This window comes from Miniopterus natalensis, chromosome 9 (genome assembly GCF_054644295.1).
Source record: "Miniopterus natalensis isolate mMinNat1 chromosome 9, mMinNat1.hap1, whole genome shotgun sequence".
In the NCBI taxonomy this organism is placed as follows: Eukaryota; Metazoa; Chordata; class Mammalia; order Chiroptera; family Miniopteridae; genus Miniopterus; species Miniopterus natalensis.
In genome coordinates, this window is record NC_142089.1 from 5,588,345 (window position 1) to 5,605,427 (window position 17,083).

At 52.3% G+C, this 17,083-nt stretch overlaps 1 protein-coding gene and 1 non-coding gene across 2 annotated transcripts; both read right to left on the reverse strand.

Moving 5' to 3' along the window:
• Positions 1 to 662: 662 nt before the first annotated feature.
• PGD (phosphogluconate dehydrogenase) lies at positions 663 to 15,611 on the reverse strand. The gene is made up of 13 exons (XM_016214707.2): positions 15,517 to 15,611; positions 14,786 to 14,861; positions 13,825 to 14,004; positions 11,318 to 11,383; positions 10,566 to 10,684; positions 8,701 to 8,770; positions 6,395 to 6,529; positions 4,977 to 5,166; positions 2,539 to 2,669; positions 2,190 to 2,323; positions 1,540 to 1,639; positions 1,290 to 1,412; positions 663 to 1,194 (listed from the first exon to the last, which is right to left on the reverse strand). The coding sequence occupies exons 1-13, from the start codon at positions 15,522 to 15,524 to the stop codon at positions 1,075 to 1,077; spliced, it is 1,452 nt and encodes a 483-aa protein (XP_016070193.2). The 5' UTR covers positions 15,525 to 15,611; the 3' UTR covers positions 663 to 1,074.
• On the reverse strand, positions 1,661 to 1,800 carry LOC148092333 (small nucleolar RNA SNORA79). The gene has a single exon (XR_015715109.1). It is a non-coding gene; the product is annotated as a small nucleolar RNA SNORA79 (small nucleolar RNA).
• Positions 15,612 to 17,083: the final 1,472 nt, after the last annotated feature.

Sequence of the window (17,083 nt, forward strand, 5' to 3'; positions counted from 1 at the left end):
GAAACATCAATCATGAGTCATTGATCGGCTGCCTCCTGCATGCCCCCTGCTGGGGATCGATCCCGAAACCCAGGCCATGTGCCCTGACCGGGAATCAACGTAGGTCGATGCTCAGCTGCTGAGCCACACCGGCCGGGCATTATGTTATCTTTTTATAAGATGAAGTGATAAGGCCTGATTCCAGGAGCAGGCTTAGGTTGCTAAAAACTGCACACCAATCCGTGGGCCTGGCTAAGAGACAAAAAGACACAGGCATGGGAAAGAGAAGGAACCAGACCAAGCAGAGCCCATCATTTGAATGTAACCGTCTAAAATGTTTGTGATGAGACATCTGACATAGGAAAAGGCATAAAGGATGTTGCAATGAGCATCCATAACCCACTGCCCGACCTGAGAGAGGAAGGGTAACCGATATGCTGGAGTCCCCTGCCCCCTCGCTCCCTGCCTGCCGCCTCGCCCTTCCCCAGCCAGCCACCACCCTAACTTTGATGGGCCTTGTATTATTCTGGAACCTTTTCTTAAAGAAAACAAAGAGGAAACCATAAAGCTAGAGGGAAACAAACTCAATTCAAATGTCATAAAGCTGGTTGCAGGCCTTTCTGACGGGGAGACATAGCTCGATGTGGCGGAGGTGAGGGAATTTAAGAGTCTGGAGAAAAAGCTGAAATATACCGTAGCTTTTATTAAGTGGAGGAAAAGGGAATTCGGCTGCACTATACAAAGGTTCTGGTCTGAGCAGATTCCACAGGGTCCCTTCCCTTCTCTGTGATCTCTTGGTCCAGGTAAACTCAGGGGGCCTCCCTGATCCAGCGGACAGCGACAGCTTCAGGAGGAGGCTCCTGCTACCGAGCACATGACAATTCCCGGTCAGCCCTGGGAGGCGAGGGCAGAGGGAGTGGCGGTTCTCACAGGACTGCTCCATGAGTGAGCTCAGGCTGACTTGTTCGGGAGTCTCTATGACGCTTTACTCTAAAAGATCTGAGCAGAAAGTAAGGCAAAGGGCCGTGTAAGCAGTGCTGGGTGGCAAGTGGAATGTCCCTGTCTCTGGCATCGTGGTGGGTGGCACGGGTGTGGTTAGGCGTTGTATGAAGACGAGGCCACGCTGCCCCCGTGGCCTGTCCAGTTAGTGTGGATAAACTTCCCTGGTTTGGCTAAGAGTTCATAGGTGTGAGCTCCAAAGTAGTCCCGCTGAGCCTAGAAAACGAGAAACGGGTCGGTTAGGATGACACGCAGGCGCACGACCTCGGGTACCTGCCAGGTTACCGTTACCGCCTCCTCCCAGTGCTCACCTGGATCAGGTTGGCTGGCAGCATGTCGTGTCTGTATCCGTCATAGAAGGAGAGGGCAGTGGTGAAGCAGGGCATGGGGATGCCCGCCTGCACCCCAGCGCTGATGGTCCGCCGCCAGGAGTCCTGCGCAAGAAACACGAGGCCCCCACAACAGGTAAGCGGTGCCGTGAGGAATGACGGGCTTTCCTCGAAGGCCCCAGAGCAAAGCTCCCGGACAGAGTCCCTGCACCACCCGCTCCGGGCTCCCCACCTGGCAGCTCTCCACGGCCGACTTGAAGAAGTCGTCCAGCAGAAGGTTCTGAAGGTCTGGGTTTCGGTCAAATGCATCTTTTATCTTTCCCAGGAACACGCTGAAATAATCAAGAGGGGAGAAGTCAATGAATCTTTTTTTCTTGGAGTAACAGGTAATCCCATCACCCTAACATGCTCTGAGTGAAGAAAATCAGTTTTAATGTGTGATGACCTGAAATCCTAGAGCCAGGCCTGCAGGCAGCAGGAGGAACAGTCACCAAAGGGGTCCCCGTCTTCACCTCCGCAGGCTAGGTGCCCGCCCAGCACAGCCCAGCAGAGCGCAGGGCAGGAAGCTGGAGGCTGACACACGCCCTGGACGGGCACATTCCTCAGCCTGGAACCCTAGCTGCGACCTCAATGAAAACATGAGCCAAAGTCCTGGGAGGCAGGCGGGAGGGCGGGGCAGAGCTCCCGGGACCACTGCAAAAGGCGCAGTGTAGACAGTGTGGTCAGACCAACTGCTGTGCGGGGAAAGGAGACCTGAGCCCCTAAACCGGCCTCATGGCCAGTGCACCCGGGAGGACGAGGTGCACCGGTTAGCGGGACACGTTCCGTGCCGAGACCTCCGCTCTCCAGCCCGGCAGCTGGCATGTCCCCTGAGTCACGCACCTTCTGATGATGCAGCCGCCCCTCCACATCAAGGCGATGCCACCATAGTTGAGGGTCCAGCCAAATTCGGTGGCTGCCTGTCTCAGCAGCATAAAGCCTTGGGCGTAGGAGATGATCTTGGAAGCGTAGAGGGCCTACGGGGTGACACACAGGCTCGGGGTGACCCACGAGCAGCGCAGATCCCGGAGGGGCGAGGGGGCGGGACGGGACAGGATGGCCGCAGTCAGACCACAGGGCGCTGGACTTGGTTCTGCCTCCCCAGTGGCCTCGGTATGTTCTCCCGGGACAGCCCCACCCCTGCGGCCCTCCAAGGGACAAACAGCGGCTACTGCCAGGGACAGGGCCCCACCTTTCGAATGTCCTCCAGGAATGACTTCTTATCACCTTTGAACTGCGTCTTTGGAGGGCCCTGCAGCTTCCTGCTGGCTTGAATCCTCTCGTCCTTCAGCGACGACAAGCATCGGGCAAAGACCGCTTCTCCTGTGGGGGGTGGGGACATATTACCAAGGTTCACACAGATCCGGGGGAAACGGGGGCACGCGCTGCGGAGGAGGAGGGGAGCAACGAGCAAAATTTCAGTTGTATGAAGAGCTGAAAGTCTCAACCTTAGGCCACAAAAGTTCACCTGGATCAGAAACAACAACTCTTATAAGAAGCTCTGAAGAGTTAATTTGATAACTGAACCTCCAAGTCAACCTTCCGACACAAACACAGGCATTCAACCCCAAGGATCAACGCGAAATTCAAAGGTGAGTTTTCAGGGAAAAATAAAGTGGTAAAACCACTATTATTCAGAATTAGTCAGTGCTGGTCCATGAGTAGAATTTCAATTTCAAGGCAAGGACTTAGAATTTTTAAATGCTCACCAAAAACACAATTTATTTTCTTTTGAAGCACTAACTACCCATCAATTTGAAATAACTACAACACCAAGAAGTAACATTTACAGATTCACCCTTCAAAACACTCCTTTTCTAATCCCTACCCAGGCAGACCTCAGATATCGTGGTTCGGTCAGAGAACTCGCCACAGTTAAGGCGAGTGTCGCAGTAAAGTGAGTTATAATCTTTTTCCTGGTGGAGGGCGTTGCCTTCCATTTGTAAAAAATGCAATATCTGCTCTGTTCGGGTGGCTCAGCTAGTTCGAGCATAGCCCCTATACCAAAAGGTTGTGGGTTCGATCCCCAGTTGGGGGGTATATGGGAGGTAAACTGATGGATGTTTCTCTCACATTGATATTTCTCTCCTTTCCTTTTTCTCTAAGATCAATGAACATATCCTAGGGTGATGACTAAAAAACATAAGCTCTGAAGCGTAATAAAATGAGGTGTGCCTGTAGTTTAGTGTTTGGTGTGCACACGACCACCATCAAAGTTTCACAATGTGACTTCACTGGAATGAGAAACACTGCAAAACAGTATTTTAGCATTAAGACATTTAGAATCTTCCAATATCGTCCCTTATAAAAGACTATTTTCTCAACTGACATTTATGCTACAATCAGGATAGGGGCGGTGCCCTGTGTCCATGCTCTCGCCCCTACAGTGCACACACGATGACCCAGCATTTGTGGGAGGAAGCTTTGTAAGAACTGGTGCAGGGAAGCAAGTGTGGCGAAACCCTTCAGTGAGCCCAGGGTTGGCTGGAGGACTGGTGTCCCCATTAGCCCTGCGGACAAAACGGGGCCCACCCAGGGATGGCCCTAGCCTGCCTTCAACTGGTAGAAAGGGTGCAGTCTCTAAAGAGAGGGTAAGATTCTTTTTGAGACCAATACTCTTAAAATGAGTCAGCAATGAAGAAATTGCTCCCAGCTATTGCTCCCTTGGTCCCCGCCTACGGTGTCACTCAGATAAGCCAGAAATCAGCCAACTTCCTCCTTCTATACAGAGCAGGGCTAAGCAGCCTCCTGCCCTCCTGAACTGTGGGCCTTACCACCACACAGGTCACCGTAAACCGAGTGGGAAAAGTCAGGAAATCAAGAGGAAGGAGGAGACCAGGGAGGGGAAGGCAGGCTGTCTCTGGAAGGACAGGAAATGCTGTTTTGTTACAGGGGAGCCAACCTACTAGGAGCAGAGATCAGCCTTCCATCAAACATGCCAGGCACCTTCTCCCAGTCTCCCTTTTCTATCTCCCAAAAGCGTGTCTATTTTACTTTAAAGATCCAAACTGCACTTTTACTAGTCCTCTCATTCTCTGTTATCTCTGCTTTATTATTTTCTTCTCTGTACATCTATTGCGTTTGAGGCTGAGCTCATTATTACAAAATAAAAAACATGGATGGGAAGGATGCACACCGCTTCAGGATAGTTTTCTTCTAAAAGAAGGGGCAGGAACTTAGGAGAACATTAAAGGACTTGGAATGTATAGGTCATATTTTAATTCTTAAATACCTGGGAGGAAAACCCCAGAAAAAGATAATAAATGCTGAGTATATAAACTTATGTTACTCTGTGAACTTCTGTATGAAAAACGAGTTACCTTACCCACTAGAGATTTGGGTCGCTGACTACAATTAAATCACTAAAACTACCCCAAAGATCAAATCGGGAAAGAAAGACAGTGACTTCGGAGTTTGTCTCCAGCTCCTGCGACTTGGGAAAAGGTCATAAAGAAGAGACTCAAGAGCAGCTTCAGCCCCCAACAGTCTCCTTCACGGCAGAGAGCAGAAGGGCCCTGGGGGGCAGCGAAGGTGGAGGATTCTCTAACGAAAGACCAGTTTACACCAACATCCCAGCTGGGCGCCAAGCCACCCGCACCCGCACGGTGAGGGGCGTGAACGGCGCGTTACCGATGAGGGTGACAGGCACGCCGTACTCCAGGGCCGAGATGGCCGTCCACTTCCCCGTGCCCTTCTGCCCCGCGCTGTCCCTGATCTTGGGCAGCAGGGGCGTGCCGTCGCTGTCTTGGAACTTGAGGATATTGGCGGTGATCTCAATCAGGAACGAGTCTAGTTCTGTCTTGTTCCAGTCCTCAAATGCCTACGTGCAAGACGCGAGAGAAACGAGGGTTAGACACGGGCGCCCCGACGGATTCCTGCTTCCCTGGCCATGCTGACCGAGGCTGCAGGCCTCCGTCTCGCAGGGCCGGGACCCGGCTGCGGGGGGTGCTGACCGGCTGAGGGGGACACTGGCTGAGCCACCTGTATTCTCCAACCCGCCGGGCCCACTTTCTGAGCACCACTGTTTGCCGCTTAGGACAGGCGTTCCGTCGCCTCCTCAGAAGCCTTCCCTGACTGCCTGATCTAGACCACCTCTCACACCAGTGTCCTTTTCTGGGTAACAGTGGTCACTAACTAGTTTAATATTCTGTATTTAAACATTACTGCCTGTCTTCCCAGCTCCACCAGGGCAGGGACTTTGTGTGTTTTTTTACTATTATATCCCCAACATTCAGAACAATGCCTGGCATACAGTAAAACACACATACATATACTGAATGAATCCATTAAATGTTATGTAAGCCAATTAAATATGAACATGAAAAAAAACAACCCTGTTTCTATGAAAACTAAGTTAAATTGTTTGGAAAGAACAGTAAGGGCAAGTCAGTGAAAAAAAGTAAGTGGGGATGATACAAATTTAAAGATTAGAAAAAGATGTTAAAAAATCTAGAAGGTCTGCACTGTGTACCTCTTAAGTGTCTTTAAATCATGTTCCGCTTGAAAGAACTGAAACCAGAAATTCTCGATGAAAAGAAAGACAGCTAGAACCTAAAGAGAAAGACTTGACGCTGAACGAATATACCTTCCTATATTTTCAATTAAAATAAATGTTTACCTAATTCATGATGCTGAAGTATTTAGAGAAAAGACTACTGCTGCCTATAGTTTACTTTGAAATGTATTAAAAAAAGATTCAACTGACAGAGGAATGGACACACGCTCGATAAATGCTAATGGCAGAACCGGGTAGTGTCCACACGAGCGCTCCCTGCCCGGCTCTGTCCGCTCTGCCGTGTGTGAACGGGGAGAAAGCTCCCACGGCACCTGCCACGTGGGACAACGGGAAGGTCAAGCGAGACTCACAGGTAAAGCGACAGTGCCTGACGCACAGGAGGGCTGCCAAGTGCAGGGCTTCTGGCCTAGCGACCAGCTATTGTGTCTCACAGGCCTCCCTTCGGTCAGGCTGAGCCCACCCAGGCGGCAGGAGGACGGAAGGAAGAGCAAGAGGAGGGCTCAGGGTGTGGGGGGAGCCGGGCCGCGCTCACCCGGGCCATCTCGTCGTGCTCCATGCCCAGGACGTCCTTCATCAGGTGGTAGGCCTCACAGATCAGCTGCATGTCGCCGTATTCGATCCCGTTGTGCACCATCTTCACAAAGTGCCCGGCCCCCTCTTCTCCCACCTGCCGGAGCACAGCGCCCAGAGGCCGTCAGAGGGGCAGAGGACACCAGACAAGCCCGCGGCAGGTTCTTCAGCACGACCCCCTCCCCGCCCAGAAAACAACCCGTGTGAGGCAAACATTTACAGTATTTTAAAAACAAGAATCCGTATAGAACGACTCAATGCAAGATTCCATGCAGTCCCGTGTTAAACTCCAAATTCCCTCCTCTAAAGTTTTCAAAGCCCCCCAGTTCACTGAAAGCACCTACAGCTCTTCAGCCTACAGTTCTGGTCTTTTTCACTGTTACTAAAAGCAACCCCCACTCCCAAAGAAAGAAGTCTCCTTTTTCCTGAAGCTACCACTCTCATAGCTACTGGAGGCTACAATAACTTGGCTAATTAAATCGCTTGTACTTTAAAAAATATATATAAGTGTACTGTAGTTGTTTCTATGGCTACTGAGAGATAAAAATGACCTCAGCTCCCAGGTGTGGCCCTCAACCTTGTATGCACGGAGATGCTCTTGCCAGGGTCTCATAGTTGACAAGATGCTGATTTTATAACAAAGCTGGGAAGATGTATAAAATCACAATACAGTTTATGAATTTATGATGAGAAATTTAACTGTGGATCTTAGTGGCTGCAAGTGTCAGTCTGATTGACACATTCTGACCCTATAGACAAGCTACTTGGGAAGCCCCATTATCTGAAAACTGTTTAGTGGGCAAGGCATCAGAACGAAGGGAGTGCCAGGGGTCAAACACTGCACGCCACCGGACTCTGCAGTCACATGCGCCCATCTCCATGATGGGGCACCTGCCGGTGGGCCAGATGTTTGGGTGACCTGAGCAGTGTCTCTCCTGGCAGTCGCTGCTTGACTTGATACCATCGACGTTTACACCAGAGACTTCCTTTGTCTATTTCTACTGCCCACCTACCCCTCTGATTTTGACACTCTGTGGCCATGAAGTAACACGGCCAATAACATCTTACCTCACCCCATCCTTCCTGTAAGTTCAAAAGTGAACAGAAGAGCCCCTGCTTTTCTCGTGGATACCAGTTGTTTCAATAACCTGAGACTAAGCCGTGAAGCTACAGAACGTCAACCTGACTGGACCAAGATACATAAGGGCAAGGACTGCTCTCCTTCCTGAGTCAGTCCTCAGTGGAACTAAAAAGCAGCTACTGTCACTGTACTTTTGTTGTACGTTCTTGCTCTATTGGCAAGGAATGAAAGCTCCCTTCCCAATCTTTCATACTAACGAGGAAATGAGTCAACGCTCTAAACCACAGCCCTGGCCCCTCTACTCCTAAGCGGACTATGACTGAATTCAATGACCACCAGTTACAACTAAGGACCCGCTCCGCTGCTGTGGCTAAAGTCACGGGGTACTGCCGGCCCAGGAGGGAGGGCCTCCCTCATTCCGCAGAGCCCTCAGTCCCTGTTTCACCTCTACCTTTTATCACATAGAAAATAAACCTAATACAATGAAAATAGCACATACAAGTGCTGATACAAAATAAAAAGGGGCTGGGAGCTAAAAAGATCTTGGAGACCATGCAGCCCAATCCCATATTTTACAGGCGAGAAGACGGAGCCCATGCAGGGAAGAGACTTGCCTATTGCCACCCGGTTAGTTAATGGAGAGCTGGAGTTACAACTCGGGTCTTCGAGCCTAGTGTTTTCCATCCACGGTGTGGACTGAGGCCACAGCAAGGGGCTGAATTTACTTTAACAGCAACACAAAGTACAGGAAGGGGGGGTGTGTGTGAGCCCAGGCCACTGTCTCGTTCAGGGCGGAGGCCACGGCCTACCGTCCAAGCAGAATGCCCCCAGCGTGAGCAGACCCCTTTTGATTCGGACATTCCTCCCTCAGCCGTGACGAAACACGGCTCAAGCATCTTACTTCGCCCCATCCTTCCTGTTCCTCTTTAAGGATCTGTCCGTCTTTTAGGTGCTGGAGGAGGGCTGCTTTTATTACCAACCCCAAGGTTGTGAACAGCCCACTCAGATGCAAGGACGTGTGCAACAGGCACACCTTTTAGGCATCAGCTGTGCTAGTGACTTAAAGACTGAGAAGCATTATGTCACAAAGCCAACCGCTGGGACCAAGGTGGCCCCGTGGCCTTGTGCCTTGGTCGTGTTTGTGCCCGTGTTGCCCGCCCGCTGGCTTGGAAGAGCCCAGCACTTGCCCAGTCACAGCAGGGCTCTCCGGTTCCCACTTTCGCAGCGATGCCCTGGAAGATGGTCTTGATGTGGGGCCTGTGGAGAGAAACCATGAAGGTCAGCTGAGGCAAGAGGGGCTGAGACCTCGATTCAAGGACGCCACCCCCTGCCCCAATTCTCTCTCTCTAATGGGCGGTGGAAGCGCCCACAAAACAGTAACAAAGTGCCTAGTGCTCAAGGTCACCAGTGTACAGACTGATTGGAGGAGACAGACAAAAAGGCGGGGTGAGAGCATGGTCAGAGCACTGGAGGAGCCCTGGCTGGCATGGCTCAGTCGGCTGGCTGTTTTTCCATGCACCTGGAGGTTCTGGGCATGCAGGAGGCAGCTGATCGATGTTGTGCTCTCACATCGATGTTTCTATCTCTCTCTCCACCTTCCTTCCTCTCTCTTTAAATCAATAAACGATTCTTTTACAAAGAAAAAAAAAAAAAAGCACCAGCGGAAATTTCCAACCCGCTGTCAGGAGAGGCTGGGGTCCCCACAGCAGCCAGGCAAACGTTCCTGTAGAGGCCCCATCCTATTAGTCAGGACGCACGCTCCCAGGCAGAGAGAACTACGCGGTATCTTCAGGAGCTACGTTCATCGTCATTCCCAGAAAAAGCGGCTGCTTGGCACTCCTGGCACAGCGCCCCCAGGAGGACAGGGCTCCTTACTGTCCTCAACAGTGACCAGCAAAGACATTCACAGGAAGTTTTCGGTAAAGACACAAAATCTGACAGGGTTGGAGAGTTAACGCTTAGGATGAGGGAGCTAAGACGGCTGCACCCAAAACCTCAGCCTTCACTGAACTTGCACTGTTCCAGGTAAAAGTGCCATTTCTACCTTCGCCAGACCATGTGAGAAGGGAGCAAGAAGCAACTGGAGCACCCGTGCGCGTCACACACTGTCCTGTGCACTCTGGTCTCTGAAGGCCCACTGGGCGAGTGGCCAAGAGAAGTATTTTTAAGCTTCTGAGAGGCAGGAAGGCCTCTGCTTCTAGGTTTACCGCACAGAAGAGAACCCAGACTTACTCATCTGGGCGAGATGTAAACGAAAGAGCAATCGTCCCCGATAAAGCCTTCGCCTTTGGGGGTTAGGTCTGGTCACCCCCTGCCTGAATGCCTAATGCAACCCTAGAGTGTTTGGAAACCAAACTCACTCTGAAAAGAGCATCACCTTTCCACGCCTCCCCCAAAGGGGTCCTTCCATTTCTGCTTCTCTCCCTGACTTTCTCATTCTCTGCCGTCTCAGCAGTGGGTCCCTCGGTCTGAGTCACACAGTTAGTTACCTGCATCATTTCACTCAGCTTCCCGATCCCACCCCCACCCCGCCCCACACTTTATACCCCCCACCCCCAGAGCACCTCCCCTTCATGGCGACCCCCCCTCACCCACGGCACAGTGAACAACATAAAACTTGTTTTCCCAAGTCAAATAAAACACTCCCACTTCATTCCCAGGGACAAGAGAGACCCAGTCAGATTTTTCCATCCCTCACTATTATTAAATCAAGTTATTTTAGGACCAACCATCAGTTAAAGAGGCAGATGGTACTCCGAAACCCAGACAGTGCACAGGATGTCATCTGTGAGCATCCTTAGAGGCTCTGGCCCTTTAAGCCCTCAGATCGTCCACGATCAGCCTTGGCAGGAGTAGCGGGGAAAAGAGGCACAGGAGGGCTATGCACGTGCATTACATCAAAGCAACAGAACATGTAACCAGGTATTTCCAGCATCTCCTATCGCCAGCACTGTCCCCACAGAGGATGTCAAGCGGCAGAGGGCTCAGGGCTCCGCATTCTCAAAGCCCAGGCTCCCTTGTGCTGAATGCGGGTGGCACATCTGGCACTCACCAGGCTTCTTTGTTCCCTCCGGGCATGAGTGATGGGCCATACCGGGCCCCGTCCTCGCCACCACTAACGCCGCTCCCCACAAACAGGATTCCCTTGGCCTTGAGGTCTTGACACCGTCTCTACACGAGAGGAAAAGCACTTCATTACGCTTCCTTAAAAGAGGTTTCTTCCAGTGAAGGACAGGAGGGGTGACAGGAATGGAGGCCCATCATTTGACACGAAATGACCCAGGATCCAAGAACAACCTGGTCATTAGAGAAATGTGACACCCTCAGTTTGGGAGTTAAAAAGAAAAATTCATGGACGTTTAAGACAGCTACCCTGACCCTAAAGGAGTAACTAAGCCCAACACATGCTCTCATGTTCCTGGAAAAGACCTTGTGTCATCAGACTCGGCCGAGAGCTGGTTTAATGCAAGTACGACTGGCGCCGCTCAGCACCGAGGCTGTGCGGGGACTCCTCCTGGGACGTGAGCATCACGCTGGTCCTCAACCTCGCTACGCGCCGGTGGGGGAGGAAGGGAAGGCAGCCGTAACTCCCGCCTCTGTGTCTGAGTGGCAGTCACTTGAGTTCTATGTGTGACTGATGAGAAGCCCACGGAGCAAGTCTGAGCAAAAGGCTGGGAACGCCTGCCCCACCCCCAGAGCCAGCACCACGGGAGGACAGTCCGCTCTTCTGTCACAGGTGCAGCGCTCATACTCTCCCCAGAGTGTGCTCAGAGCCTGGGAGAACCTGGACTGAAGGATACTTACTGTGGTGTCCCTGTATTCAGAATTTCCCCCATCAATGATGATGTCACCGGTGTCCAACAACGGTACCTGTAACCAGACACCAGAATTAGGGTGGATCAGACAGGAAAGACAAAATAACCAAGCATACGTTAGCCAATGAAAAAAATAAGAATTTATCCCAAATATACCTGGTCTAAAAGTATGTATTATTTAATTTACAATAATCCTCCCTGGGGCTGGAGCTGGACTCTCTTTAAAAGCTGAGGGCAAGCAAACCCAGCCAGAAGTCTCCACCATGGAAATAATTCTTTTGCAGCACCCTAAGATTTTAGAAGAAGCAGAACCCACGGACAATTGTGTATTTCCGATGTGTACCCACAGCGCCATCGGGCCTGGTGTGCTCGGCCCTCAGCCTCCCCCCCAGGCTCCCGTGCACACCACTCAATCCTTTCCTCTGCTGAAGACAGTCCACCTCTCTCCAGGCCATTCTGTCTATAGCCGGCCATGGGCAGCTGGCCACATAGAAAGCTTGCTATGTCCTGTACCACGAGGCTGGTTACAAATGCCTCTCCCTGTAGGAACAGCCCAGTGTTCACACTGCTCCTCTACAGAAGGAGTGTCCACCCCCTGCCTCTGCTTATTGTCACTATATTTCCCACCAGACATTTCTTCCAAACGGCCAATGCTTTGGTTCTCTCAGAGATGTTACTGCAGAATTGTTTTTCAGCATCTAAATAAGTAATTCCCACTAGTTCCCCTTTATCCACGTGCTTTTTTTTTTTTTTTTTTAGGGGAAAGCACTCATGCAGGGCACTGGCAATGAGGTTGTCTCCATTTATTGTGGGAGGAACTTCCCGCAGTTAATACCCGGTGCTCTTTTCCCAGAGGTGTGCTGAAGGAAGGGGCCCTAGAGGCATCCCGGAGATAGCTAATAGTAACAGTGCATTGACCAAGAGCTGCTGTTGTCCCCATAGGCAGCTCCTCTGCCACAGCCATCCCAGTGAGAGTGGCCATCAGTCATTTGGTGGGAAAGAACAGACAACCAATGAGCATAAGACAGACTTGATGACCACCTGCAGGAATGGGCCACTATCCCCTAGCCCTAGGGGCGGTAGGGGGGCTGGAAGAAAGCCTCAACAAGGCATCAGACTACAATGTCGTAAAGAACCAGGCGTGGCTCCTGTGTGAAAACCACCCCACCTTGGCTGATGACCAGGGACCAGAACTACAGCCAAGGCCTGCCTCCTGGCCCTCTGGGGGACTCAGCACTGGGCACCCACCCATCTGCCCCAGCATGGCCACCACAGCCATGTGCATATTTGTTTTCCTCCAAAACAGATATGCTTCCTAAAGCCAACAAAATGTTTGGTACAAAAATAAGAACCTAACATGTAGTTCCCAGGACTTCCTAAGGGATTACTTGTCACACATATTAAATCACACAACAATTTGAGAATTGTTGCTTTACAGGAACACTAAGAAAAATAAAACCCATTTCTAAATTTACACACTAAAGTTTATTAGTGAATAGCACTAAACATTCATAATACACAACCAAAACAAAGTTTTTCTGAGTATCAAAGATAGAGCCCACTAAAATTACCACAGTCACGCACCACATAATGATTTTGGTCAACGACGAACCACATATACTATGGTGGTCCCATAAGATTATAATGGAGCTGAGAAATTCCTGTCGCCTAGTGATGTCACAGCCGTGCTGACATCATAGCACGCCTCGTTACTCACGTGTTTGTGCTGACGCTGGTGTAAACAGATCTGTGCTGCCAGTAGTATAAAAGTGTAGCACATACAATTATGTACAGTATACAATACTTGATAATGATAATAAATGACTATGTTACTGGCTTGTGTATTTACTGTACCATACTATTTATCATTATTATATAGTGTACTCTACTTATTAAAAAAAAGTTTGCTGCAAGAAAGCACACTGTGTTGCACCGGCAGTGTGCACACTGTGTTGCATCTCCTGTCTCTTGACTGCATCATTTTCTCTTGTGCTCGATTTAATCTCGTGTCGGTTTGTACAGTAACGTGCTATACACACTTGTAGCCAAGGAACCATAGGCCAAATCATACAGCCCAAGTGTGTAGTGGGCTCGACCACCCAGGTGTGCATCAGTGCGCCCTGTGATGTTTGCACAATGCTGAAATCACCTAACAAATGCATTTCTCAGAATGTACCCCCGTCATTAAGTGGCACGAGAACGTATTGTTTCTGCTCTTGTTAACAAATTCTTACTGAAATGTCTTTTGTCCTCAGAATTTTATTTATTAGGAATTATTACCACCTGAGGATATGCTGTGACTTAATTAGTGCCAATCAAGTAAACCAGCACTGAGGCATTTTAGTAATTGTTTTGTCAGAACTGAGCTGTTCACATCCAGACACTGAAGGCGGGGCGGGGGGGGGTCTCTTTAAGTAAAAGAAGTGAAACAGCTAAAGGAAAGAATGATAGCAGTTCTGTCCCAGCAGCAGCAGCTGGGAGCAGAGCGGGCCTCACCAATTTCTCAATGAAATCATCAACAGCCTGCCCAGCCTTCACAAGCAGGATGATCCGCCGAGGCTTCTTCAGCTTGGAGACCATCTCCTTCAAGGAGTGAGCACCAATCACCTTGGTTCCCTTTGCCTCATTGGCCAAGAAATCATCAACTTTGGAGACTGTCCTATTAAAAGCACAGACCTGAAAAGAGGAAGAGCCAATTAGGAGATCTAGGGCATACAAGACCGTCATTCAGGCAGTGGACCAAGTGACAAGGAAATTTCTATTCAGCCCAAGTGCTGACCGACCACTGTAAAGTTCCTCTTAGCGGGTGAAATGGCAGAGAACTGAATACGGGGCGGGGCAGAAGTAGGTTTACAGTTGTTCCTATGGAAAGTAACACGATAAAATAAGTAATAATACAAGGAAAAACTCTGTTTCGCATACGCACCACTGTGAACCTCCTTCTGCCCTGCCCCGTGTAAGCAAAGGTCAGCGACCCTTGGCACATCAGGCTGGAGTCAGAATGCAGATCTAGGGACCAGCCGGTTCCACGCTGATGTCTTTTGTCACTGATAATCCTCAGATCTAAGCCACCCTGATACTCACACCCAAGCTCTCGGCCATCCCCAGAGCTGCCCAGATGATCAAGTCAGAGCGCTACACACCCAGCCCGATTTCTCCTCCTTAAGGTACTGACGGGGTTTACCCAGGCTGCAAACTTTGCAGGACTGACAGGTGCGTTCAGCAGGGCTCCCGCTGCTCAGAGGACTGGGGAGCCGGCCCCCCCCCCCCCAAGGAGAGCGGGTGCTGCGCCTCCCTTGGCAAAACCGTCCTGAGCAGCAACAAGGGCGCAATGAGAAACATGCTCCAGGTTACATGGGGGGGGGGGGGGGGTGTCTCGGAAATCAGCAGATCCCCTGCACTCAGGCTAACGCACCCCGAGAACCCATCAGGGAAGAGCGCGTCCCCTGCGACTCACCACGAAGCCGTGGTCGTTCATGTTCAAAATTAAGTTCTGGCCCATGACAGCGAGTCCAATCAGCGCGATGTCGGCTCTGAAAGGGCAGAGAAGTGAGCAGAGGAAAGGGCGTCAGTTCCACTCAGTGCACCCGGGGAGGCGGGCTGCTGCGGGGGTTCATCATCGGGCTTGACCTCCCTGCCCCCCACTCCCTTTACACCCGGGAACCGGGCACGCGCCCCTCCCTGGACTGCACGGGCCGCCGCCCACTCTGCCCCCTGCAGGGGCCTCGCGACCCATAGGCGGGCCCGCGACAGGGGCCCCGCGGCCCGCGAGCGCTAGTCCACCCGGTAATGGCTGCGCCAGGGCCCCGCCTCCCACCGGGGGAAGCAGCCCCGGCGGGCAGAGCCGCCGGCCGTCCAGCATCCCCGCCCCGCTCCGGGTCGGGCCCCGGTTCCCCTCGGCCACGCCGGCCGCCCCCCGCCCCCCTTTCTAGCAACGCGGATCCTCCCGGCGCTTGCGCCCTACGAGGAGCAAAGGGGGCTGGTCCGCGGGAAACGCGCGGCTGCGGGGCTGGCTCGGGGTCCGGGAAGTTCTAGGGCCCGAGCCGGAGGCGGCGGAGACCCCGGCGGTCCAGGCTCTGGGAGCCATGAGGCCCGGCTCAGGCGACCCCAGTGCTGAGGCGCCGAAGGAGGGGGCGGCTGCGCCCCTCGAGCCGACTCCCGGGAAGCTCCCCAGGCGCTGTCACTCACTGGGCCATGGCGGCGGCGGCGGCGGACCCGGCGGGAGCGGAGCGAGGCGGGAGCGGGGCGCGCGCTGCACAGGAGACCGAGGCTCAGTTCCTCTGGGCTCGCCTCCCGGGGCCACGGCCACGGCTTTCCGGCACTGGCCAATCGGAAGGAAGGGGCGGAGCCACGGAGCCACGCCATTGGCCCTCCCTGGCGCCTGTTAACCACCCGAGGCAACGGGCCCACCCACTCCCGGGGCCGACTCAGAAGAGCGCGGAGCAATCGATGGCACCGCCCAGCGTGCGTGCTGACTGGTGAGCCCGCTGCGTGCGTCCTGCCAGGAGGAGGGGGTGGGTGCGTGCTCGCGGGCGGAGGGGGCTGGGCCGGGGCCGGGGCCCGGGGTCAGGGTGCGGCCGGGGCGGGCGCAGGGCGCTGGACGGAGCTCTTCTCTGCGGCTCCGTGCGGGGTGGTGGGTGTGGCTGGGCCGCGCTTTCCAGTGTTCCAGGCACTTGGACACCTGTTGTCCGGCTGTCCGTCCCTCCTTCCTCTCCCGTCGCTGCCGTGCACTTGGGGGCTTACGCATCGTATCGCTGAGCTCCGGGCAGGGACCGAGGTTTCCCTCGCCTGGCATTTGGGCGAGGGTGATGGGCGCCGGGAAATGCTGGTCGCACCCGAGCCTGCGGGGGAAACAGCCCCTTTATGCAGGTGAAGCAGGACGCGCAGGGAGCGCCCGCGGGGAATGTGCTGATTGGGGGTGTGACGGGCCAGGCTCGGAGGCCGTGTCATTGACCCCCTTCCTGTACAGCTGAGGAACTAGAGGCCGGGTGACCGCGACCCGTCGGCCAGGACATTACAAATTCCGTGTCCCGCCCGCCTTCGCAAAGGCCTCAGCACGGAACCCTGCGGCCTCCAGCAGATGCTTGAGAAGGCGGCTTAGCTCCACCAGTGCTTTTTAGTTTTTTGGGTGTTTTGTTTTTTTTTTCTCTTCATATCATCTAACAGTTGCTTGCACGTAATAAGTACTCAACAGATAATTACTGAAAGTCACACGGCTAGTTCATGGCTAGTTAGTGGCCCAGTTGTGAGTGATCCAAGTAACCTGTGCAATTGGTGCTATTTCCGTCGCACCACTTGCATAGGTTACTTTGTAACAGAGGTTTTTACAGACACTTCCATGCTAGCAAGTGTCCGACTATAGCAGTTTTGGCCTATTGGAAGTTAGGTGTTAAATCACACTAACTGTTTTTGAGTGCAATAATGGAATGCTACTCTGAAACTCTAAAATGATGCCACAGTCCACTTTATCTTGGATGTAAATATTTTGTTAGATTTTCTTCACTAGAGATTCTTTATATAAACTTGCCCTTTTCCTGGCGTTGCTTCCATATTTGCCTGCGATGTACCAGCCAGGCCTTACACTTTTTTTTTATACTCCCCCATATCCTGGTATGGGGATCATGGACTGTGGCTGACTCACTGTACAAACATCCAGGTGGGGCCAAGATTAGAACAGAACCTCCTCCAGACCTTGTCTTTGGGTCCTTTTCTTCATTTCTTGCTTTTACTGGATGCAGAAACAGAGTTGTAAACA

Bases quoted from the DNA above. Each gene is read 5' to 3' on its own strand.
- PGD (XM_016214707.2), bottom strand. The intron at 14,005-14,785 runs GTGAGTCGCAGG...TCCTCTTTTCAG, and splicing joins TGAACGACCACGGCTTCGTG to GTCTGTGCTTTTAATAGGAC. The intron at 1,195-1,289 runs GTGAGCACTGGG...CTCGTTTTCTAG, and splicing joins TGCCAGCCAACCTGATCCAG to GCTCAGCGGGACTACTTTGG.